Here is a 25,623-nt window from a genome sequence, read left to right as displayed (position 1 = left end):
TTGACCCTTTGGAGATGGCCAGGCCCCTGGCACACACATGCAGGACCTTAGCTTCTCACTTTCTGGCCCCCAGTTCTACAGGTCAGGGCCACCTCCTGGCCACGAAGCAGTTGATAAAAAACAACCCCAAAGGAGACCTGCAGCAAGTGGCCGCTGGAGCAGTTTGGAAACATCCTGCTGGGCCACCACCCACACCCTTTGACCCAGCTACTCTGGGAAGAGGCCTTTATCCTGTAAGAGACGCCTCCAGGCTCCTGGGCCTCAGGGACAGCCACTGTGCACAGCGCAGTGAGGACACAGCCACCCACACGGCTGGCAGGCAGGGTGTTGCATCACGGCAGGATCTCTGGGGAGTAGAGACAGGCCCCTCGGTGACACTGGGGCTGGTGCCAGGTCCCTGGGATGAGCAGAGATCGGGACTGCCATGGGGGGAGTCTGCCATCTCACTGTCACGGTGCTGTCTCTGCACCCAACAAATTTGGAAAGACAACAACAACAGCCAGCAGGGACTGCTAGGAAACTCATCAGGCCAGTGACCAGATATGGTCACCACAAACCGTCCATAAGGAACACGCTGAGAGACGAGAGCACGGGACACGGTCGCCACACACCTTCTGTCCACTCTTATCAAACATGCTGAGGGTTGAGGGCCAAGTGCATAAAAGACCAGTCACCACTTGCCATCCACTCCCAGCAAGCACGAGTGCCTGGGGCCTGTGTAAAAACAGCTCCCAGCGTGTTTGTGCAGCTGGCCGGTCACAGGGCTAGGGACCAGGGCGGAGGTGGAGGGCCAGGCCAGAGGGTCTCAGAGCCTTTTCTGGAATCCCTTCTGACTTCTAGGGCATGGGAGGTGTGGCACAAGAAGGTCTGACCCTAGGGAGCTCTGGTGGCCTAGTGGCAAGAAGCTGCGCTGCAATCTCGAAGGCACGTGGCTCGAATCCACCAGATGCCCCACTGGAGAAGGAGGGGCAGTCTCCTCCTGCGCCAGTCGGATCTGAGTCAACGGTACACAACAAGGAAAAAAAAAAGGTCTGACCCTGTGCTCCCCCACTCAGTGAGGGTGCTGGGGGTTCTGGTTGCCATGGTCACGCTCAGGGGTATTTCAGAGTGCCAGAGTATACTCCTAAACTTCAGGCTGGGGTCCACTGAGGCTGGCTATTAGCTGGGCAGCTGGACAGCTGACTACAGGTCTCGGCCAGGCCACCTGAGGAAGGCCACGTGACCTGGTCCCGTTAGGGGATCCAAGCGGGAAGTCCCCAGGCCCTGTGGGAAGGAGCCTCTCTGGAGGAAGTGGGCAGGAGTGCGGGCAACCCTCCTCCTGCCTAGGCCAGCCTCTCTACCCCCCCATCCCCCCACCTGCAGGAGCCACCTTCTGGCCCTGCCACAGGCTGAGTTCCCTGTACCCAGGGGCCTTGCTTAGCACGAGTGGACATGGTGCCCAGGTGCTGTCCAGCTGCCTCCCCTCATCCTGGGAGATGCCCCTCCAGCCTGACAACTGTGCCCTCGTGCTACGTTTGTCGCCAGCCTGGATGGTCCCGTCCTCTCCACAGCTCCATGTGCCCAGCTATGGGACCCCCTCTTTGCTTGACTACTAGCCATGCCTCTCGCATGAAGGTGACATGTAGGGCTGTGGCTGGGACAAATGTCCAGGTGCATGTCCACACAGCACAGGCTGTGGCGGCTCTCACTCCAGACCATCTGTCTAGCTGACCCCAGGATGACACAGAGTCTCCCTCTGGGCAGGTGGCCCTGTTATGGGCACTGTGACCTTCAGGCCTCTCTGACCAGGTGGCCTCTGTAAGAGGTCCAGGGTTTGGCCCCGAGTCTTGTGTTTTCTAACAGCTTTCAAGGAGCAGTGGTGAGCAGTCCTGTGGGTCGTGGACAGGCACGTTCCTTGGCTGCACACCCACTCGCAGTGCCCACTCTACATCTCTGTCCCATCAGCAGACCAAGGCCAGCCTGCCCCAGGGCCCCAAGCCCGTCTCCTCACTTGCCCCCTCCATGCCTTCTTGTCTGAGCCTGCCTGCTTCTCCTCTGGAGTCACCAAACGCCCCCACCTCGTTCCATCCACAAAGGCACTGACGGCCATGTGGCCTTCTCCCCTCAGCAGCATTCCACTCAGTGGCCAGGCCCTCCCTCTTCAACGCAAAGCACACGTAACAACCCAATGCACACAGAGAGCGTCAAGACAGTGGCCGAGAAGTGGCCAGCAGTCCACCAGGAGGTGGGTGGTTACGTGGAATCAAGCGCCGCAGCTGCCAGAGGACAGGAGGAAATGTGACAAGGATGATCCTTGAGGCAAGGACGTCAATTCAGCTCGGCGAGCATGCTGCCAGGAGGGCATGTCCTCAGAGAAAGAGCTCAAGCTGGAAGGGCGGAGGGTCAGTAAATGGATGGACAGTGAGGGTAACAAGGGGCCCAAGCCTGTCAGGGGAGGTAAGGAGTTGCTACGAGTCATGGTAGCCACAGACGCTCCATGGGATCTGTCAGCCAGACCACGGCCCCAGGCCTGGATCCGAGACACGGTCTCCTCTGGCACACAGAGCCTCATGGACGTGGAAACCGACTCGGCCACATACAGCATCCTGGTTTAAAGCCAGAGAGGCCTGTTGCCCATGCCCTGCTTTGAGGAGAAGCATGTGGCCACCTGTTTGGCAGTGATGTTTTGCTGGAGCCTTCCCTGTGCACTCTTGTATGCTGGACCTGCAGCTGCATTTTGTGCTGATCCAAACCTATGGCCCAGAGGGTCTCAAACGTTCCACAGGACCCTGCACCTTGGGCTGTTGGTCTCCACCCTGGAGTGGGGTGCAAGGAGGTTCTCAGTCATTACCACCTGAGAGAAGTGTCCCCAGCCGGAGTTCTGGGGTTTCCAGGCCTGCTCTGTGAGCCTTACAGATATCATTTCAACATCTTCTAGCTTTTATTGTTGCTGAAGAAATCAGCCACTCTGAAAGCAAGCAGTCTTCTCTGCACAGCTTTCAAAACAATGGTTTTTCCTTGGGTTGATTATTATGTATCCAGGCTTATGAACAATGTATCCAGCTGTGTTTCAGTTATTCTGATTAGGGTTTCTTAGAGTTCCTGGAATCATAACATTTCTGGAAAGTTCTAGCCCCAGTTCCTTCAAGTGTTACCTTTGCTCGGTTCCTCCTTCTCTTTCTCAGGCTTGGATGGAACTGTGCGAGGCCTTCCTACTCCAGCCTCCCAGTCTCTAAACCAGTTTTTCAATTGTTTTCACTCTTTGTCTCTCTGGGCAATTTCTTCAAGCCCAACAGACATTTATCAGTTCTGTAGTATATGTCTGCTGTTGAACTTATCTATGCAATTTCAATTATTATGTTTTTCATTTCCTTAAGTTATACCTCATGCTTTCTTAGACTTGCTTGATATTTCTTGGATACTTTCCAATTTTTTTATTCTTTCAAACATAGTAAATAGTTATTTTCTACTCTGTATCTGAGAATCGCAGGTCTATTTGTGGTGCCTGCTATTTCAGGTAAATAAAATAGCATTTGCCATTTCAAAATAATTTACACATACAATTCAGTGACATAAATCATATTGTGCAACAGCCACTCCTAATGTTTATTTATTTTTTGTTGGTATTTCTCTGTGTACATTGGACATAGGGTTTGTGGGAATTTTTTATAACCAGGAAAGGAGGTAGATCCATCCCCCTTGAAATAAATCTCATGGGGCCTCCAGTTCAGCATAACGTTAAAGTGACATGTAAATTAACCACAGTGGAGCGCTGGTTTGTAACTAACGTGACAACCCTCCTTCCTCACTCCCTGACGTTCAGGGCACAGATTCTCCTGACGGACCTGCTCACTTCTCCACTGTGGGCTGGCTGCAGGGCTCTCCAGCTTCGCAGGGGAGATGGGTGGGGAGGTGCCAGGGCTACCTGCTAGACTCCCATTTGGCTGGGCCTTTGGTTTTATCACCTCTTCTAAACCCTGTGAGGCAATAAAAAGCACACTTCACGTTTACCCAGTCCAGCCAAGTCCTGGAGTCAAGGCTGCCTTTGGTTGGTGCTGAGGGTCTCCTTCCCTGGCGCTGCCTACTAACTTCCACAGAGGTGCCTCAGTATTGTATCTGGCTGCTTCCAATGGCAGCGTCAACTCCATTCCTGGCCCTGTCAGGCTTCTAGAAAAGGAGGCTGGGCACTCTGTATTTAGTTAAAGCACTCTGTTCTTAGTTAAAGCACACTTAGCCAGGAGCAAATACGAAAATACCTTCTCACATGTACAAAACTCTCTTTTAAAGTACACTTGGAAGAATTATTTCAGCAAGACTAAAAATAAGTACAAGAGGCTATTATGAAAGATTTGGGAAGTAAATAAGTAAGGGTAAATAACAAACAACTTAGTAAATATCCTTTCTGAAAACACATCTCCCCTGCGCTGACCCCCCTCCTGCGCTGACCCCCCTCCTGCACTGACCTCCCCCCTCCCCCCCACATCTTCACATCTGCTGGATGTCCAGAGCACTGAGCGTGCCGGGCAGTGCACTTGTGCTATGAGCACTTATGCTACGAGGAGGAAATAGAAATGCCAAAACATTTAAGAAATTGATAGGAAGAAATAAAACACCAGGAGAAGAACAGACTAGAACTTAAAAAGCAAGCAGAATAAAATAAGAGATGTCACCTACCCAACAGAAGACAGGGTGGGCAGGTATGCCTACAATCAATGAGGCTGTACGAGACCCGAGACCCGTCAGGGCAAAGGCCACAGCGGACGCTGGGCAAACCACACCACGGAGAGAGAGAGGACCCCACAAATGGAGGGATGCGCAACATGAAGAACTAGAGGGGGTAATCAGAGAAGCAAGGGCCGGGGGGAAGCCTGACATTAGACAAAACAGCTGCTTGACACAAACCAATCCAAGGCAGAGAGGTCGAACGTGACAACAGGCAGAAGCAGCCAAGAAAGCAAAGATCCTGGCGTACCTGACACAGCACCTTCCACTGGACCAGCGAATGCCCGGGAGCTGGGGCACCCGCACCACCTTCACCACCCAGGGGGCTCCCCCACCACCTTCACCACCCAGGGGGCTCACCCACCACCTTCACCACCCAGGGGGCTGATGCACCCCCCCACCACCTTTAACAACCAGGGAGCTGATGCACCCCCCCCCCACTTTCAACACCCAGGAGGCTGAGGCACCCCATCATTCAAGAACAGGCCTCAGGGTAGGTTTACCCCATCCAGTGACCAGCCTAGAACTATTAGAAATCAATAACTGAAAGATAGTTTTACAAAATCCCATATATTTGGAAACTAAAAAGAGAAATGTATTTCTGTTAAAGAAAAAGTCTTGAAGACTGCACGGGAATGAGGAGCCTCGTGACCTGGCGTAAGCACTCAGGCTACTAACGGAAAGCTCCTTTCTGGGGTGCTAACTGCTTCCAGGAGCAGGTGGGTCCGTGCCTCCTGTGAAATCTGAGGGTCTCTCAGAGTCAAAGGTGGCTGTGGTGGGGGCTTGGCTTTGGGGATGGAGTCACCCCTTAGAAGGAGGGACACCCCAGGCCGAGCTGAGCTGTGGCAGTGAGTTCATTTCTGTGGTAGGTGTGGTCAATGGCGTCACAGGGCCTTTTAACCCTGGTCTTTGAAACCAAGTGTCCACAGGTATCTGGGTGGGGCCGTGCAAACGAGGTGCTTGTGGCCCTGAGACAGGACTCAGCTTGTGGGTAAGGTAAACAAGGGGCTTCCTGTGAAGCTGTCATGATGGGCTCCAAGGGGCCTGTCCCATCAAGTCCTCCTCGGCGCCAGCCTCCTGTTAGTCACTGTCCACTCATCTTCTTAGAGTCTTCCTCTCTCTCTCCAGTGCCCCACCTTTCCCAGCATCATGTCCTTTTTCACGGACTTGGCCCACCTGACAGTGCGCCCCAAGTCTGTGAGACACTCTCCTGCTCCTTGCTCTAAGGACACCCCAGCTGCACTCCCTCCAGGACACACTCATTCGCTCTTCCAACAGTCTGTGGGATGTCCAGTGCTCTTCCTGAATGCAGTTCAAAGGCATCACTTCTGTCATTGCTGTCCACCTTTTAGAACCTCAAGAAGTAATAAAAAATACCACGGCGTGGGGCAGGTGTCCCTTAGGAAGGTAAAGCAACACACATAGCGTATCATTGAGATTGGTCAGTTTTGACATTCCCTGAGCTTAGAATGAGCCATCCAAAAGGTAGGAAAAGGGGGCCTGACCTTTACCCTGGAAAAGAGCTAGAGGTGGAGGTATGTCCACTGGACCCAGATTCCTGTCGTAGAGCCTCCAAGATGCAGGGGATGGAGACCGAGTAGTGCCACAGTGGTGAGGGCAGTGAGAGGCACCAGAGCCAGAGACCCACAGGTGACAGGGCAGAGGGAGAAAGCTGGGTACCTGCATGCAGGCAGCCTTCTGGGCTGGGGTGAAGTGGGAAGAGGGGGTGGGGAGAGCTGGGTGGAGTGGGCTGGGCTGAGGAGGGGTGGGGTGGGGAGAGCTGGGTGGAGTGGGCTACGGTGGGCTGGGGTGGAGTCTGGTGAGTGGGCTCTGAGGTGAGGTGGGGCAGGGTAGACTGGGCTAGGATGGAGTGTGGTGGGCTAGGGTAGGCTATGGTGGAGTGAGGTGGGCTGTGCTGGTAAGGTCTGGGTTAGGGTGGGCTTTGCTGGGATGAGCTGGGGTGTAGTGAGATGGGGTGGACTGGGCTGGGGTGGAATATGGTGGACTTAGGTGGGGTGGGATATGATGGGCTGGGGTGGACTGGGTTGGGGTGGGCTGGGCTGAGGTGGGGTGGAGAGGGCTGGGGTGGGGTGGGCTACAGTGGGCTGAAGTGGGGTGGGCTGCGGTGGGGTAGGGTGAGCTGGGGTGCCGTCCAGCTCATGGTGGAAGGAGGCAGGGTCACTGAGCAGAGTCCAGGAGCCAGTACCTGCAGGCTACATCTGACTGCAGAGTACAGTACCTCCCAGAGCCTCCCAGCCTTCCCTGGTAGAGCTAAAAGTGCTTTGTGACATTGCTGGAGCAAGGCAGAGGCCAGGCCATGGGACAAGAGGCTGGGGGCCAGAGAGCGGGCCATCTGCAGGATGGCTGAGAAGATGCTGTCCAGATGGGAGAATGGTATCTGAAGGTCTAAGCTACGGCTTTGCTAATCAAGCCCCTAGATGGGAGTGCTGTCAGAGTCCCCTGTGGCCTCTGCGGGGGAACTGCGGGACCAGCCATGGGGAGAGCAGGCAGCAGCAGGAAAGGGGAGGCTGGCTCCTGCCTCACAGGATCCCTCTTGGGCTTTTACAGCCTTAGTCTCTGTGGGAGTCGGAGGTCAGACATTCTGACACCACAGATTTATCTGACAATGAAGCTGATTTCTGTTCTCAGAATGGTACCATAAAATCAGAACCTCTCTCCCATTTTCCTGTAAATCATCTAAAAGCAAAAAATTCAAACTTTATTCTCTTTAGAGCCGAGAGGTCAGCTGCTGGGCGGGTGGTGGGGAAGCGGAGGGCAGGCGTGAGAGGAGCCAGAAGGCTCACTTCAGGACGAGGCCGGGTCCTTGCGTGCAGCAGAAGCAGGGTGGTGGCGAGGGCTTCCCAGGCTCAGCTCTGTGAGGCGGGGAGACTCAAAGGAGCCACCATGAGCGTGGGAGTGGAGGGCGGGGCTGTGTCTGTGCAGAAGCCCACAGGGGCTGCACGGTTGGGATTGTTTCTTTCCTGTCCATCATCTTGGACCAGACCACAGGGCCAGGTGGGAATGTGCAGGTCAAGGGACTCTTTAGGGATCCACCTGCTCCCCTGGGGTGTGGCCTTCAGATGCCTCAACTGTGTACAGAGGGTTCACGGCTGATCAGTTCTTCTATGTCATCAACAGCTGTGGTGCCAAAAGAAGAGGGGGAGCTGGCCACACTGTGGGGACTTTGGTGAGGTGCAGCTTGCTAAGGCCCGGAGCTAGAGGCAGAGTTAAGGTTCAGGAGCAGGACGACGCCTGTCTGCGGTGAGAGACAAAGCTTGGATGACTGAGGTGGCTAGAGGCTTCCATCAGTGCTGCGGGACTGAACCAGGACTTGCACTTGCTGATGGAGAAGCTGCCTGAACTAACTGAGAAATTGGGTCTTGCTGTTAATCTGAGTTGGGACTGCTGGCCTGAACCTGGGCTTTCGCCGTGTGATGTTCTTTGCACCACCCCCTCCCCTGTTTCCCTAATAAATCCCACAGTTGTGAGTAAAGTAATGTGTGCAAGTGAATTTGCAATGAACATTGAACGCAGTGACACTGTGGGTGTCACTGATGGGGACAGTTCCCCTTTGTCTAGGTAACTGTGATTGGATATGGCCTTTTTGATTCTTCCCCCGCCCTTTTTACAGTCATGGATATGGATGTTTATTGGTAAACATTGATAAACATTGGTAAAGATGAACTACACAAACTCTGAAGAAAACCACACAGATGCAACCAAAACCAACAACATCTGTTAGAGGGGAGAGACCCAGGGCTTCAAGGCAATCCAGCACAGTGCGGGCACTTTCAAACAGTGTCACTAAGTAGTCATGTTGCTGTTACGTGTCGTTGAGTCACCTGCGACTCATAGTGACCCTATATACATAGCTCTGAACCCTGATTTATCCTGTGACAACCTTATTGTCTCTGACACACCTACCCTCATTACCCCAGTCACTGAATCTATCCATCTCATCCACGGTCTTCCTCTCTTGCTGAAGATTACCAAAAAAAAAAAAAAAGCTAGAACAGTATCTCAATACAGAGTTGCCAGAAATTGAAACTGTCTTTAGAAGAGGCTGCAGCATCAGAGATATCATTAATGATGTCAGATGGATCTTGGTAGAAAACAGAATACTAGAAGGATGTCTATCTGTGTTTTAATATGTAAACACATTTGACTGTGTGAATCACAACAGATTAAGACAAACATTGAGAAGAGTGGGAACCTCAGAATACTTACTTGTGTTTACATGAAACCTATCACTAGACCAAGAGGCTGCTGTGCAAACAGAGTAAAGGAACACTGCATGGTTTAAAATTAGGAAAGGTGTGGGTCAAGCTATGTCCTTTATACCTAATCAATCTGCATACTGAAAAAATCATTCAAGAGACTAAATTTTATAAAAAAGAATGTGGCCTCAGGATCAGAGGAAGAGTCATCAACAACCTGTGTTATGTAAATGACACAACCCTGCTTGCTTTTATAGTGAAGAGAACTTAAAATGTTTTCTGCAGAAAATCAAGGACTATGGCCTTTAATATGGATATCATCTCAACACCAAGAAGACAAAAATCCTCACTGCTGGGCCAAAAGGCAACATCATGGAGGAGGCAACATTGTGAAGGACAGATGGAAGAAAGATTGACGTCAGAGGTTTGACCCTCTTTTGATCCACAATCAACACACTTGGTAACAGTCACGATTGAAAGACATGATACTGGAAAATCTGCTATCAAGAACTCTTCAAGGTGTTATGGAGAAATGATGTCAGTCAGTTTAAAGGCTAAGATGCCTCAACCACAACAGCAAAGTTCAACAGGACAACAACACCAAATGCCGGCGAGGTTGTTGAGAGATTGGAACCCTTATTCATTGCTGGTGGGATTGGAAAATGGTGCAACCACTATGGAAAGTAGTCTGGCGCTTTCTCAAAACATTGGAACTAGAAATACCGTTTGACCCAGCAATTCCACTACTGGGAATATACCCTAAAGAAACCAGACTGCCACCCAAACAGATGTATGCTCACACATGGTTACTTCCGTGTTATTCACAATAGCAAAGAGACAGAAGCAACCCAAGTGCCCATCAACAAAGAATGGATTGAAAAACTGTAGTACATTCACACCATGGAATATTAGGGGCATTGAAAAACAATTGAAAATCACTTCACAACATGGGGGAGACTGGAGGACATCATGCTAAGTGAAAGAACTCAGTCACTAAAGGACAAACATCGCATCACATCAGGGTTACAAAACAGGACAGACACGAGGGGACTGGGGAGAGAGTGGGAAAGGAGTGGACAGGCAGTGAACACTGCATGGGAACCGATGCTGTCTGAAAGGAATCTATAACTAGTCATTGTATGAATGGCAACCATCTGGAACACTGCAGGGTGGGCTGGGGGGAAATTGCAGCAATGGAAAAATATTATTAGAAAAGAAAAAGATCCAAAAGCCTAAGGTGCACAGGATCCACCCACATTCTTTACAACCACTTGCTGTGCACCTGAGCACTGGACAGTGAACGAGGATGCCAAAAGAATCCATGCATCTGTGCATCTTTGACTGAAGGTGTTGGCGCAGAGTGCTGGCGATCCCGGAGCGATCTCGGGGTGGTCAAAGAACAGGCACATCTTGGAGAAGGTGCAGCCAGGGTGCTCGTTAGAGGCAAGGATGGTGAAACTCTGTGTCACATATTTCTGGCCTGTTGTCAGGAACAGCAAGTGCTTGGAAAAAGACATCATACTCAGAATGACGGAGGGTCAGTGGAAGAGAGGAAGCCCCTCCAGGAGATGGACTGACCAATGGCCAGAGCAATGGGCTCAACCCAGTCAGTGATGGTGAGGTTCCAATCCATTGTGCAGGGTGCGGAGACGAGCTGTCATCCACTTACAGCACCAACAACCACTCATCTCCAGGACAGACACTCTAGGGGGTTTCCACAAGGTCTAAACTGCATGAGAAGCGACTGTCCATTTTCCTTCTGGGAGCAGTTGGTGGGTCCAAACGGCCTGCCTTCGGCTTTCTTACTGCTGGGCCACCAGGGCTCCCCTCTAGCAAACCAAAGGGAGACAAGCCTTGTGACAGTAAACATTCACCGCTAACACTTCTGAGGGGACACATGGAAAACACAGCATGACATTCTGTCACGAATTAAAAACTACAATGAACCAACTGCCTCTAAGAGGCAAGAGCACAAAGCAGAGACACAAGAGCTTGGCCCAGAGGTGCTGTGAGAACAGGGGGAAGTGTGCTCTGAATCCGAGGTGTCAGGGGAAGGGAGAAGACTCAATATGGTCACACGGAAGAGAGGTAGGACTGGAGAAGAGAGGAACACACGTTGATTCTCCTGAAGTCAGCGGGAAGTGGAGCCCACTGTAGGAAGACGAGTGATGAAGTGTTTCCTGGCTGCCCGCTCACAGGCTCCTTTCCAGCACCGGCAGGGGCAGCGGAGAACGTGCAGAGCTCTCCCCGGAGCACCAGCCCCTGGCCGCCAACAGCGAAGCAGTCTCCTACCTGGATGTGAGTCATCCTGGGAGGTGAGGCCTGAAGGACTGGACCCCAGCTCCAGTACCTTCCACGTGTCCTGAAGGGAGCTGCTGGCTGCTGACCACGAGCTCTGGGTGTGGGAGCCGGTCTGCTCCTGGAGCTCCTGGGCCTGCGGTGCCTGGGGACACAGGTTCTCCTTCTGGCGGCCAGGCCTGCAGGTTGTTGTGGGAAACTGTGGCTGACTCTGAAAAAGTAGGAAACAGTCCTTGGGGGTCGCCGGCTACAAATGATCTGTGACCTGCAAAGCGCTTTGGTTTGAAAAGGGGCTTTCTGTACGGACATTATTGCTCAAAGCATGTTCTAGCAGGCTGCCCCCAAACATTCCTGTGTGCTGGTACTGACAGGTCTCTACACTGTGCCTCCAAACCCCCTGTGTGCTGGTACTGACAGGACCCCACACTCTACCCCCCAACACCCCCTGTGTGCTGGTACTGACAGGACTCCACTGGTGCTCCCAATCCTTCTAGGTGCCGGCACTGACAGGACCCCACACTGGGGTCCAAGTGATGATCTATGCACGAGCCAAAGAACACTATGTGCATGGGGCCAAGAGGAGGAAGGGCCCAAAGGCCCCGCAGTCCTGTGCTGGACTTCTGCCTCCAGACCCGTGATCCCATAAGCCTCTGTGCTGCCCAGCTGCCCATCATGCCCTCTGTACACGTTGCGCTGGAGAAAGTCGTGGGCCCTGGCCCAGCTGCCCCAGTACACAAGGATGGGGCCTGATCCTGCTGAGCCGTGACAGGGAGGTGGCTGGAGGCCAGCTTCTGCCTGGAGCAGTGGGTGGCAGGCTCTGAAGGGATGCAGGGGTGTCCGGGCTGCACTTATGAACCAGATGGCACAGACCTCAAGAAATGACTGGGAGCCCAGGGAGCAGCCACCCAACTGTCAGGGAAGAACAGCACTCGCTCCAAATTCTCGTGCTTGGATCATGCCCCACTCCAAGCCAGGTCTACGCCACCAGCTTCTGGACGGGTACAGCCAGTGCACAGCACTGCCTGGCAGGACCTGTGGATGCCTCCTCAGTGAGGACAAGGAATATTGAGCCTTGCGCTCCCAGCACATACTGAGAAGCACGTGACAGGTCAGTCACACACACGTGTGCGTGCACCCAATGGGCAAACTGTCAGCAGGAAGTAGAGATGAGAGAGCGGGTCCAGTTGTCCACTAGGAAAAACATGCCACTCGGTCCAGGCCATTGGGCACCAGGTAGGCCTATGGGCCACATCACACCATCCTATTTCTTACAGGCCCTGGTAACAGTCTTCACCTTCCTTTTTAAAAAATTATGATTAAAATATATTCCCCTCCACCATCTTTAAATAGTTGAAAAAAATTAAAAGAATATTTCACGATACTTGAATTTACAGGAAGGTAGTAACTCAAAGTAACACAGTCATACCCACTTGGTGACACATGGCGGGGCACACAGCCATGCCTGCCTGGTGGCAGATGGGGGGCACACAGCCATTCCCACCTGGTGTTAACATATGGGGGCATACAGCCATTCCCACCTGGTGGCACATACAGCCTGGGGCATACAGCCATGCCCACCTGGTGGTACACACAGCCATGCCCACCTGGTGACACACACAGCCTGGGGCACACAGCCATGACCACCTGGTGGCACATGTGCTCTGGTGACATGTGGTCTGTGGCTGCCTGCTGGGCCTCTGCAGAAAGCCCACCAGCCCTGCCCAGAGCCCCACCCCACCAGGGCTGACGATGGGGAGCACGTGCAGGGGACACTAAAGGACGGGCTCCCTTGATCTCCTCGTGTCTCCTTGGGGCAGTGGCTGGAGGCAGCCCCGTAGGGCAAGGATGAATGTCCACTATACGGGGCTTTGCATCTTCCCACATGTCTGGTGAGATTTATACTAAAATTAATTAATCTGGTGGCCTTGTGGTAAGAAGCTGTGTTGCAATCCCAAAAGCATGAGGTTCAAATCCACGAGCTGCTCCAAGGGTGGAGGACGGGCAAGCTCCTCCTTTGTGACTAACCCCCTCTGCAAACCCATCCGAGGGTCAGACAACTCAGTGGTACACAAGAACCACAACGACAACAGCCACAGAGTGCAGGACAAACGGGGACAAACAGGAAGACGATTCTGCAGCGGAGCAGAGCCCGAGCCAGCAGCGCTGCAGTGTTTAAAGCAGTATCGGCAGTTCAGAGCCATCCCGCTCCCCCAGGGCCCAGGCTGTAAATCACAGCAATGGGACGGGAGGAGACGGCTTGCCTTCCATCCTCAGAGCAGCTAGTGTCTTCAAGCTGCCTGAGACACGCAGCCTTTGCATTAGCTGCGCAATCCGCCCCAGACTGTGCCACCAGCATGCTTAGGGAAGAAACAAAGGCCTTTGCAGCCAAGCAGGTATGTGTGGAAGCCTGGAGTCGGGGAATAAACAGGGAAGAACTCGCTCAGCATTTCTCAAGTGGAAAGAAATTAAAAACAAACGCAAGCCTCACAATACTAAGAGATGCTAGAGGCAAAATGCTGAATAATCCAGGAAGCATCAAAAGAAGATGGAAAGAGTCACTGCATAAAAAAATTGGCCAACTCTGAAAAACTTCAGGAAGGGGCACGTGAATGTGAGCCAACGGTTATGAAGGGAGAAGTTACAGCTGCACTGAAGAAATGGACAAACGAGGCCCAGGAGTCGATGGGATGCCAACGGACACATTTCAACTGACAGATGCAGCCCTGGACATGCTCGTAAGTCTAGGCCAGGAAGTTTGGAGGACAGTTGTCTGGCTGACTGACTGGAAGATATTTGTTCCCATTCTCAAGAAAAGTGATCCGACAGAGTGTGGAAATTACTGAACAATCCAGGAGTTGACGGCATACCAATTGACATATTTCAACAAACAGATGCTGCCCTGGATGTGTTCACTAAATTGTGCCAAGAAATCTGGAGGACAGTCAGCTGGCCAGCTGACTAGAAGAGATCAATATTTTTTCCCATTCCAAAGAAGGGTGACCTGACAGAGTGCGGAAATTATAAAACAGTATCATTAATATCACATGCAAGCAAGATTCTGCTGAAAATGATAAAAAAATGACTGGAGCAACACGTCAACAGAGAACTGCCAGATATGCAGGTTGGGTTTAGAAGAGGTCATGATACTAGGGATGTTATAGCTAATGTTAGATGGATCTTGGAAGAAAGCAGAGTATCAGAGGAATGTCTGCCTGTGCTTCATTGACAGTGCAAAGGCTTTTGACTGTGTGGATCACAACAAACTGTGGCTGACTCTGAGAAGAATGGGGATCCCAGAACATTTGATTGTGCTTATGTGAAAGCTATACTTGGACCAAGAGGCAGTTGTCAGAACAGAGCAAAGAGACACTGCATGGTCCAAAACTGGGATTAGGGTCTGCCAGGGATATATTCTGTCTCCAAACCTTTTCAATCTGTATGCAGAACAGATCATCTGGGACGCTGGGCTGTACAAGGAGGACTGTGGCATCAGGATTGGTGGAAAATTCATCAACAACCTGCATTATGCAGATGATACAAGCCTGCTTGCTAAAACTGAGGAGGACCTAAAGCGCTTGCTGCAGAAGGTCAAGGACTGCAGCCTTCAGTATGGATTGAAGCTCAACATCAAGAAACAAAGATTCTCACCCCTGGGCTGATTGGCAGCATCTTGATAGAAGGTGAAGAGACTGAAATTCTTGACAGCTTCAGTTTGCAATCAACACTCTTGGTACAGAAACCAGGATATTAAAAGATGAATTGCACTGGGAAAGTCAGCTGTCAGGGACCTCTCAAGAGTACTGAAGAGCAACAACATCAGCCTGGAGACTAAGGTGTGTCTGATCCGGGCTATAGTCTTTGTAAGTGTGTGCTATGCATTGGAGAGCTGGACAGCCACTATGGATAACACAAAGAGAATTGATGCCTTTGAGCTGTGATGATGGAGAAGAGTATTGGACATACCATGGGTTGCTAGAAGAACAAACAGGTTTGTCCTAGAGAGGGTAAAGCCGAGCTGCTCCTTGGAGTCAAGGATTCTGAAGCTTCGTCTGACATACTTTGGGAGTGTTACAAGGAGGGACCAGTCCTTGGAGAGGGACATCATGTTTGGGAGAGTGGAGGGACAGTGCAGGAGAGGAAGACCCTCAGTGAGATGGATTGATCCAGAGATTGGAGTAATGGGAGTAGGTGGTAATGGGAGTAGGTGTGTCAGAGACAGTGAGGTTGGCACAGGACAGAGCAGGGTTTAGGGCTCTTGTACATAGTAGCAAGCAACTCGACGGCACATAACAACAACAAACAACATCATCAATATCACATGCAAGCAAAATATTGCTGAATATCATCCAAAAAAACAGCTAGAACAGTACACTGACAGAGAACTGCCAGGAGTTCAAGCTGGGTTTAGAAGATGTCATGGCACCTGAGGGATCACTGCTGATGTCAGATGGATTCAGGCTTAAAGCAGAGAAAACAATAAAAATGTCTAGTTTAAGAAAAATCAGATTTGATTGGTACAAGAGGAGATTGCTCCTCCTTCTCCAGCAGAGCAACTGGTGGATTCAAACCGTGTACCTCTGGGATTGCAGTGTAGAACTGGAATCTTAATTATGCTCATACAAAACCTCTACCAAGACCAAGAACTGTTATCTGAACAGATCAAGGGAATACGACACAGCTTAAAAACAGGAACGGCAGGCATCAGTATTGTGTCCTTTCTTCAAACCTATTCAATCTGTATGCTGAGCAAGTCACTCAAGAAGCTGGACACTACAAAGAAGAACGTGGCATCAGGGTTAGAGGAAGACTCATCAATGACCTTTGTTACGTGGATGATACAACACTGCTTACTGAAAGTGAGGACTTGAAGCACTTGCTGTAGAAGATCAAACACAGCAGCCTACAATATGGATCACATCTGAATGTCAAGAAAACAAAAATCCTTGCCACTGGACCAATAGGCCACATCATGATAGATAGAGAAAAGACTGGAACTGTCAATGACTTGGATCCACAGTCAATACAGTAGGTAACAGCAGTCAGGCATATGACATATGACGTTGCGAGAGTCTGCAGTCAGGGACTTCTCCAAATCACTGAGGAGCAATGATGTCAGTTTGAAAACTAAAGTGTGCCTGATTCAGGCCATGGTCTTTTCAATCACTTCTTATGCATCCGAGATCTGGAAAATGAATAATAATGACTGAAAAATTGATACCTTTGAGTTATGGTGCTGGAGAAGAGTGTTGAACGTCCCGTGGACTGTCAAAAGAACAGACAGAGATGTTTTGGGAAAAGTGCTCCCAGAGTGCTCCCTGAAGTCTCACAGACTTCAGACATGTCGCTAGGAGAGGTTCTTCCTTGAAAAGGGATGTCACGCTTGGATAGGTGGAGGGTTGGCAAAAGAGGAAACCCCTCAATGTGCTAGACTGACACAATGACCACAGCAATGGGCCTGAGTAAATCAGATGGCGAGAGGATGGCAGAGGATAGGATGGGGTTCAGATCTGTTGTTCACAGGTTCGCTGAGTCACACTCGACTTGATGGGACCTAACCACCACCACCGAGCTAAAGAACAGGGAAATAAAGAAAATCCATATAAATCTTATTAGCTTAAAAACACCACCACCATCCACAGATTAAACAATAAAAATAGTAAAAAATTGAAAGGCAAATAGGAAGATTTCCTAATTTCCCAGGAAAACTAGTTTGGGAAGGATTTATAATAGACAATTAGTAATTCCATGAATATATAAAGTGCTCTCACAGCCAACAAGAAGAGTAGAAACACACGGTAGAAAGATTAACAAAGGATCTTGCCTTGGACTGAACTGTGTGCACAAATATGTGCCCACGTGGCTGGGCCACAAGTCTCAGTGGACTGGCAGTGGACTGCTGAAGCCATCACGCCACGAAGTGATGTGATGTGATCAGCCCTGACTGAGTGTAAGAGGGCGAGGGTGGGGGCCACACACTCACTCAGGGTCCAGCCCTTCCTGGTCTGGGGAAGTGGAGTTTCCCTGGGTGCGTGGCCTCCATCATCTTTTGTCTTACAAAAGATAAAAGAAGAGACATGGGAGCAGAGGCAGGAGACTGACTAGCTCCCACAAGGAGAGCTGGGAGGGGCCCCTGTCCTTTGGATTTGGGGGCCCTGTGTTGAGAATGCCTAGAATCAGTGCAACATGGCTATCCAGACCCATGGAAATCTCTGAGGAATGCCAGGCCCACAGACACCAAAAGGAGAAAAGGACCCTTCTCCTGAACTGTGAATTACCAATGACAACCCAACAACACGAGGGACTTGGTCCTGTGACTCAAGAGGCCCGGTGCAACCAGCTTCCTGGCCAATCTGGGTAAGTGGTCCAATAACATGGCGCGTTCTTCTGCTGTATTTCCCAGTTTGTCGCAGGGCATGAGAGGCCGTTAAAAGCCTGCACACGGTCACCCACAGCCAAACACAGCCTCTCCGCCTGGGGCAGCAGAGGAAGAAGCCGGGTAAGGAAGATGAGGCAGCAGCAGGGCATGTGGTCGACTGACTCTATGAACAACCTCCTCTGTGACCCCAGGATTGGGTGGGGCCAACAGAAGTCTTAATCGAAAGAGGGGAGATGGAGAACAGAACATACTCTGATCTTTCTGGAGCCATGGGGGCCAGATGAATCCCCAAAACTATTTTCCCTAAAATAATCCATAAACTTCAAACAAAAACCAATATTAATTTAACTAGTAAAGAGTTCTGTCCTAAACCTTATGTCCTTTTAACATCTATCCAAATGGAGTCCAAATGACAAAAGCCCCGTGAGAGGCAGGACACTGAGGAGAGAGCTCCTATCATGGGGAGGAGCAGGCGGGGAGGAAGGAGAGAACGGCTGCCCAGCTCTGAGCATTGAGTCAACATCAGACTTGTCCACGTGGGAACAGGCCCAGGCCTCCATGACAGTCACCATGCATTCAGTCTCTCTCCTGCTCCAGCAAGACCTCAGGCACCATGGAGAGCTGACGAAAGTTGGATGCATTGAATGGGGATGTGTTCTGCTGTGTATATTTTCAACCTTGAGAGAAAGGAAACTCATGCACAAGGAAGCCCAATTTTAGAGGCCGGATTGTTACCTGAATTGTGAAATGGGGCTGCACCTGTCCCAAGGGCAGGCCACGATCCAGAGGTGAGCCAGGATCCGCAGCTGGGCTCCAGGCCTCCAGGGCAGGGGAACAGGAAGGGTGAGGTAGTGTCCCCGAGGTTCCTAGAAACCAGAGGGAAAGAGTTTGTTCCCTGTGAGCACCCCTTCTGGACTTCTCTCTTGTTAAATACAAACACTCGACAAGAACAGTGAGTTCCTCTCCAGAACCAGAGCCCCTGTTGTTTCACAGAGAAAGCCAGGCGGGGACAGGGTGGCTGTCTCCAGGCTCCTGCAGACCAGAGGACATGTATGCAGAGCACTGTACCTACATGGCCCCGCTGCTTCCAGCAGACAGGCACTGTCTTGGTCACCTAGCCGCTGTGACAACCACCACGGGCAGAGGACTTTCCCAAACAGAAGGCATCCTCTCCTGACTCAGGCTCTGGAAGTCAAAACTCACGGTGCCTGTGTCACTTCTGGAGAAAGGTTCCCGTGTGCCTTGGCATCACTGTCTTCCTGGCTCTAGGAGGGGCACTCAGCATGTGGGTTCCACAAGTAACAGTGCACAGAGGGACGGGGGACACTTGGTGTGGGGGTCCCATCAGTAATAGAGTACAGAGAGACTGGGGACACTCAGTGTGGGGGTCCTATGATTAACAACACACAGAGGGACTGGGGGTATTCAGAGTAGGGGTCTCATGATTAACAGTGCACAGAGGGGTTAGGAGCACTTGGTGTGTGTGGGGGTCCCATCATCAATAGTGCACAGAGGGACTGGGGACACTCGTGGGCTCCTTTCAGATGATACCGAGTCCCCTCCTCTCTGCTAGCTTCCTTTCCTTTAACCTCTTCTAACATAAAATCCGATTCAGGCCACATCCCAGGGAAGCTCAGGGCCATGACCTGAGCAAGGAGCTGGACCCTGGCCTAAGCCCCAATATCAGATGAGAGCTGCGCACCTGGGCCCCCATGGGGGATGGTGACACCATCACATAGTCACCTCTGGCCTCCTGACACCGAGCAGTACAGCCTCAGCACAGTAACGTGCCTGGCGGTGGTGGGGGGCCACCCAACAAGGCATACCCACCCTAACAGATGCTGAGATGGGCTCTCAGCAGCACAAAGATAAGCGGTGAGTCTGTGCAGTTCAGAGTCACGGCCAGAAGTGATCCAGCCATGCAGTAAAGACCACCAACGACCATGTCAAGGGTTGAAAATCCCTGGAGAGCTCAAGGGGCATAGTCCAGGGCTTGCTGCTAATCCTGAGGCCAAACCTGTCGAGTGCACCAGCAGCTTTGAGCGGGACTAGCAATCTCCTCCTGGGTGAAGTGCAGCCTTGGGAACTCCTGGAGGCCCAGCTATGATGAGTTGGTTTCAACTTGACAGCAACAAAGTCCTGATGAATATCTTGGAACTTTGTCTTTAAACTGATAGACCCTGAACAGGTGGCTGTTGAAATGTCTGTGGGATAATGAACCAATCCAGTCGAGCACGAGCTTCCTGAGGACACAATGGCCTTCTGCCTGTATTATGGTGTGCACACGAGTGTGTGTGTGTGTGTGTGTGTGTGTTGGCTGCCCAGGAGGGGTGTGTGTGCACCTGTAATGTGAACATGAGTGTGTCCATACAAGTGTGTGGTGTGTGCACAGATGTATGCACACACGTGTTATGTGTACATGCCTAGTGTGTGTGCATCTGTGCACATACGTGTGCATGGAGGAGGGTGTACGTGTGTGCATGCACTGACTTGGGAAGAAATCTTGCAAGAGCATGTAAGCTGGGAGGTCAGCACCTCAGTCGCCGTCCAGTTGGTGTGGAGGTGGTGACCCTCCCCCCAGCACTGGTCCCAAACTGCACCCTCAAGGCTGGAGCCCAGGTCCTGTCCACATTCCAGCCTTTTCAGCAATTGCCACGTGAGCTGTCCCTCAATGTCCCTGCTCTGCTGGTTTGAGGATTCATTGCAGGGGCCACACAGAACTCACAAGCCATACAAGTGATTATGGGGCTCGTTAGGGATGTGACAGGTTACTGTATGGGATCAAGAAAGACTTGGAAGGTAGGTCTTCAGTCTCAGCTGTCCCCACAGGCAGACCCCTTTCTGGCAGTTCACCTTTTGCCCCCAGGCTCTGTGGCGGACTGGCTTCTGTCCAGTTCTCCTACATGGTGCCTGGGGAAGCTGCTCACAGGATCTCCACTCTGTGGCCTGGGAAGTGCACGTGGCCAGTGCTGCTGCTGTTTCCATCACAGCTTTTCTGGGACTTCCACAGCCTCAGGCATTACCATGCTGGGCTAGGGGGTTCCAAAGGGGCTGATCCCTGGCCAGCTCTCTTCCTGGCAGCTGACCAGGTTCCCCTATCCACCTCGGAGATGGGATGGGAAAATGGACCTGCCCCTTCACACGTCGTGGTGACTCGAGATGACAAAGCCGCAGGCTGCCTGCCCCCCAGCATCTTCCCAGTCTCTATTCTGGAGCCCATGTCACCATGTTACTCCATCCTGTGGACTTTACGAACAGGATGGCCGCCGCTGGTCCTTCCAGACACTCAGAGTAAGCAAGGTGGAACGTCCTGCGTGCTCTTCCTCCAAGACAGAGGCGTGCATTCCTGTCGACGTCCATGGGACGGCCAGGATCTCCAGGGACAACATGGGCCCGATGGGGCCTCCTCCTTCCTCACTCCGCAGGATCAAGCCGGGGGACCGTGACCACCCAGGGGCCATCTCTGTCCTTCCAGTTCTTATACATCCTCATTGATGAACATGCAGTTATTCGGGCCTGGTCTACTACTGAGACGCGCCTTCAAGTTAAACATCGGACTTTCCCCCCCAAAATATGAAAAGTCCCAAGAAAAACAAAATCTGGAAATGAATTTACTTTTCTTGGCTTATAACATCCAAGTTTAACAAACTGTGTGTTAAAAATCTTGGACAAACCTGCTTCACTTGAGTAGGTGTCCTGTCCTGATTCTACTTGTCGCCTTGGCCTGGAAGACAAGTGACCCCTCTCCTCCCATGTTGCTGTTCACCCGTGCAGACTTGACCAGGAGCCTCTGTCCTTTACTGGTCCCTACGGGGCCTGAACCTACTTGGCTGCCCTGTCAGTTTTCAGAGGCAGTAACTGGCAGGGGAGGGGACTGACCATTTTTCTCTGAGGGAGCAGCTGGTGGATTCAGATCCTGGCTATTTAATAAAAACAGTGCTCCTTCCTTAAGAAGGAACCAGGCTGGGCTCTTTATAACCCAGTTAGCAGTGGGGTCTGTTTCTGCTTTACTTCTTTGGGGTGGCCAAGTTCGGCTTCTGAGGCACCAAAATCCTTTGAAAATCTCCAAGGCAGGGTCAGCAGGGCTGCCTGGTGTGTTGTCCTCATGGGAAGGGCCATCCTCCTCACACAGGAGCGGAGCATCTGCTTCTGCAAACAGAAGTGATCTTCCTTCTCCTCAGCAGACTCCCCGGGAATTGGAAATGTTCTGATTTTCATGATAATGTGTATATTTGCAGTTTTTTTTAAGTTCGGACAGACAGGAAGCATCCATAGGTTGTTTCCCTTCTGGAAGGTTCCGTTTTGAGAACTACTGCCTTTACTGAGGCAGAAAGGTCACATCAGAGTACCCAGGGACACAGCCACCCAGAGAGGGTGGACAGTGAGGGCTGGGCTGAGCTTGTTCAAAGCTGTGAAGACCGCGACCACAGGCAGAGTTCATTCTGACTCAGAGGGAACTTGGTGGCAACAAGGAAGGGCGCTGCTGGTGGGTCAGGAACCTTGGGGGTATTTTGGAGAACTGTTTAGAGAAAGTCAGGGAGGAGGGCAATCCTTAAAGAACATCACGGCGGGAAAGGCGGAGGGTCAGAGAAGGGAGGAAGACCCTCGATCAGATGAGCCGGCACAGTGACCGTAGCCAGGAGTCAAGTACGCCAGAGGAGGTGCAGCCATGCAGGACACACAAGCTCAGATCTGCGCAGGGTCGCTGCTACACAAGAGAGAGGGTTCAACAGCACATCATGACAACAGCAGCTGCTGGCATGGCAGCGGAAGCATCAGGCTGCTGAAAGGCCAGGGGTCTGAAGGTACCAGCTGTCCTGTGGAGGAGTGGCTGCATCCAGGTGTGAAGGCTGTCAGCTCCTGACAGCCCAGGGGCAGCCCTACCCGGTCCTGCAGGAGCCCAGGAGTCACAGGACTGGAGGTGTGTGCAGTTATGTGCCATCGAGTCGGGTATGGAGGCGACGCAGGAGAAAGCTGAGCTCCTGGCAGACTTCTCAGCCTCAGGACAAGCAAATGTGGGCTCAGAAGCTCCAGGCAGAGGCCTGGAGTCAGCTCGCAGTCAGCAAGGAAGCCCTGTCCCCCTTCTCCTCCCAGCCTGGGAAGGTAACATCTTTGACCTCTGCTCCCGTGCAAGTTTCTGCCTCAGAAAACACTCCGGATAGTGAGCAATGGGTCAGTCCTGACTGCACAGTGCACACCAACAAAAGAGGCCACGCAGTGCCTGTACCCTGAGGGCTGTGCCCAGTGTCTGGGCACTGTCCACACAATGCTGTCAGGACCTCTTGTCTCTCTGTAGATGGTGGTGAGGCTCGCCCACAGCGGGCCTTCCCCTTCCAGCTCTCAATCAGACTATTTGAATCTTCAGCAGAGGGACGGGAGGAAGTTCCAGAAAGAACTCACAGTATCTGGAGTCCATCTCATCCATTTGTTGACAGACTTGCAAATTCTGCCTTTCCCTTGGAGCCTGGACTGGCTTCACCCCTCCACCTCCCCAGAAGAACCAGTTTAACCTCTGTTTGCAACTCAATTCCTTTGCTCCCAGAAAGGTTGTGTGTGGTTGTTTTTTTGTGTGGGTTTTTGTTTTTTCCTTTTCTTTGGAACTGGTGTGACATCTGCACAGTTCTCTCGGGTATTAGCCAACACATGCAGTAATGATGGTATCATTTTCTGAAAGCTGCTCTCTTCACGTGGTTAAGGAAATATCAGGAGGACTTGTGCTGAGTGGCAGGGTGTGGGGGGCCCAGGAAGGACCCTGTGCAGCCCCAGCAAGTTTAGGAGAAGGCCGGGTACCCTGAAGGAGCCTCTTCCAGCCTGCAGAGGAGAGAGCAGAGGAAGCTGGCCACATGAACCAACTGCAGCCACCTCAGAGGCAGGCATCAAACAAAGCGTTTTAAAAACCAAAGAACTTGAAAACTCCCTCCAACACAACTCTCAGAGGAAAACTGCCTGAATCCATGTAAAAAGGCTCAGGGACGTAGCTGATAATTGAGCCAGGCGACTCTGACTCAGGAGCCCCACTTACCAGGACAGCTGCCTCTGGGCTCCCGAGCTGTGACCTCTGAGAGGCAGACTGCCCTGCGTAGGCTCTGAAGGCCGACTTTCAGTCCACAGGTGTGCGAGAATGCGCTCAAGCATGCGCCACCAGGCCTTCTTACATAGTCCAGGGGGTTAATGCTGTCGTTGGGAGGCGCTGTCTAGTCCAGTATGGCTCACAGCAACCCTATGAGCAACGGCTTCAAACCTTCCATGCCCAGTGCCAACCTCTCCGTTCGGATATGCTTATCCCTGTGGCTGCGGTCACTGTGTCAAAGCACCGTGCTGAGTCTTCCTCTCTTGCTGACCCTTTACTTTGGAAGCATGATGTCCTCTTCCAAGGAATAGCCCCTCCAAACAACACGGCCAAGTATCTGAGATGAAGTTCCCCCACCCTCGCCTCTCAGGTGCACTGCAGCTGCACGTCCTGTTCGCTGGAATCCACAGGGCGGCAATACCGCAGCTTTAGAACCTGGCCAGAGCTACCTCTGAAATGAAGACATGTGATTACTAGATTTAAAAATGAGTAAAATAGTGTTAACCCCCCACTCAGGAAACCAGGTAGAGCCAAGAAAACAAACTCAAGGAAAGGGATGAGAGGTGACATGTCACCTTTCATTAAGGAGCAGAGATGTGGCCCCACGGGTCAGATCAGGTGACCCTTTGAATGGTCATAGGGAGAGGTCTCTTGCACACATCAAAGGCATGTTGGACCCCACACAAGAAGGAAACAGGAGCAGTGTTTGAAGAAACAGTGGTTGAGCCCCTGCAAGGCTAGAAAACAAGAAAGCCTAAGTCTGAAGACAAAACCACAGCAATTGCTGAATGAGCTGAAGCCCAGCCCACTCAGACACAATGGTAAACGAGAGCTTCTGAGAAGCTCAGACGCCAGAGGTGGAAGAGACACCCCCTCCAGGGGGCCTGGCCAGCCCCGGACGCCTCAGGGGACAGTGGAATAGTACCTTTAAAGAGAACGGCAAGAAACTGACCACAGAGCATTCAATTTCCAGATGAGCTGAGCTTCAAAGATGTGCCCGATACGGAAATGACTGTCCTGAAAGAAGTGTCTGCTTGGCCACCACCTGGACACAGGGCAAGGCCGAGGTCCCCAGGGCCTCAGGAGAGGAAGGCGCGCCCTTGCTGCTGACCCAAATAAAGTCATGTGACTGGCAGCCTCCCCAGCCTCCAGTGAACAAGGAGGCACTGTCCCCAGTAGCATGGGCTGCGGCCATCACAGGGCAGCTTCTGGGCAGATGGGGGAGTGTGGCAGGCGTTCTTACCGGGAGGCCCCACCATCCCAGTGCAGGCTTCCTGAGCACAACCCCTTTAAAGAGAGAGCAGCAGACAAGCGCCCACCATGGGGCTGTGGGCCAGGCCAGCCCAGGTCCGGACAGGGCCTTCTCCCCTCCCAAAGGGCTGCCTCTCCAGGTCCAGGGCCAGCCTGGCATGTTCCAATAAATTGTTTTACAAAGTGAGAGACAGATTTATTATCTCTAAATTAATATGCTTCTATAGTAGGATTTAAAATATACGTACAAACATATATAAGTCAACGCAGATATACACTTTAAATAGTCACTGACCTACATATGCTGCCCACCAGTACCGGACAAATAGCTAGTCATTTAGGAAAAAATAAAGTTAGATTTCATGTGTATATTTCTTTTTAATTAAAAAAAAACAAAAAAGTTAACTAGATGGACCATAGATTTAAGTGTATAAATAAATAAAACCCCAGAAGCACTAGAAAACAGCTTGAGTAGTTTTCATGATTCTGAGTTTTTAAGTAGAAAGCTTAGCAGAAAACTTTTTTTTTTTAGCAGAAAAACTTTAAAACACATGAAATGAAAACTGTTGGGTGGAAACACCACAACCACTTCACCACCAGCAAGACTACTGAAATCACGAAAGGGCAAGTGAGGTTGGGAACCCACAAACTGGGACGCAGGGTGGGAAGTGCACAGTGAGAGGACGGTCAGCATGGGACCCTAAGACTGC

General features: G+C 51.6%; 1 protein-coding gene across 1 annotated transcript in view; it reads right to left on the bottom strand.

Moving 5' to 3' along the window:
- Positions 1 to 25,623, bottom strand: part of CCDC57 (coiled-coil domain containing 57) — a 75,398-nt gene that overhangs the window by 26,157 nt on the left and 23,618 nt on the right. The window contains exons 20-22 of the mRNA XM_006886308.1: positions 18,352 to 18,458; positions 11,269 to 11,395; positions 11,115 to 11,210 (exon numbers count right to left, since the gene is read on the bottom strand). Coding sequence (XP_006886370.1) covers positions 11,115 to 11,210; positions 11,269 to 11,395; positions 18,352 to 18,458 — 330 coding nt within the window. The remainder of the gene's footprint in view (positions 1 to 11,114; positions 11,211 to 11,268; positions 11,396 to 18,351; positions 18,459 to 25,623) is intronic.

The sequence above is a fragment of the Elephantulus edwardii genome, unplaced genomic scaffold, assembly GCF_000299155.1.
Source record: "Elephantulus edwardii isolate Elephantulus edwardi_28Jun2011 unplaced genomic scaffold, EleEdw1.0 scaffold00048, whole genome shotgun sequence".
Taxonomy (NCBI): Eukaryota; Metazoa; Chordata; class Mammalia; order Macroscelidea; family Macroscelididae; genus Elephantulus; species Elephantulus edwardii.
Note: the sequence above shows the minus strand (reverse complement) of the source record. Positions and strands in the feature narration are given on the sequence as shown.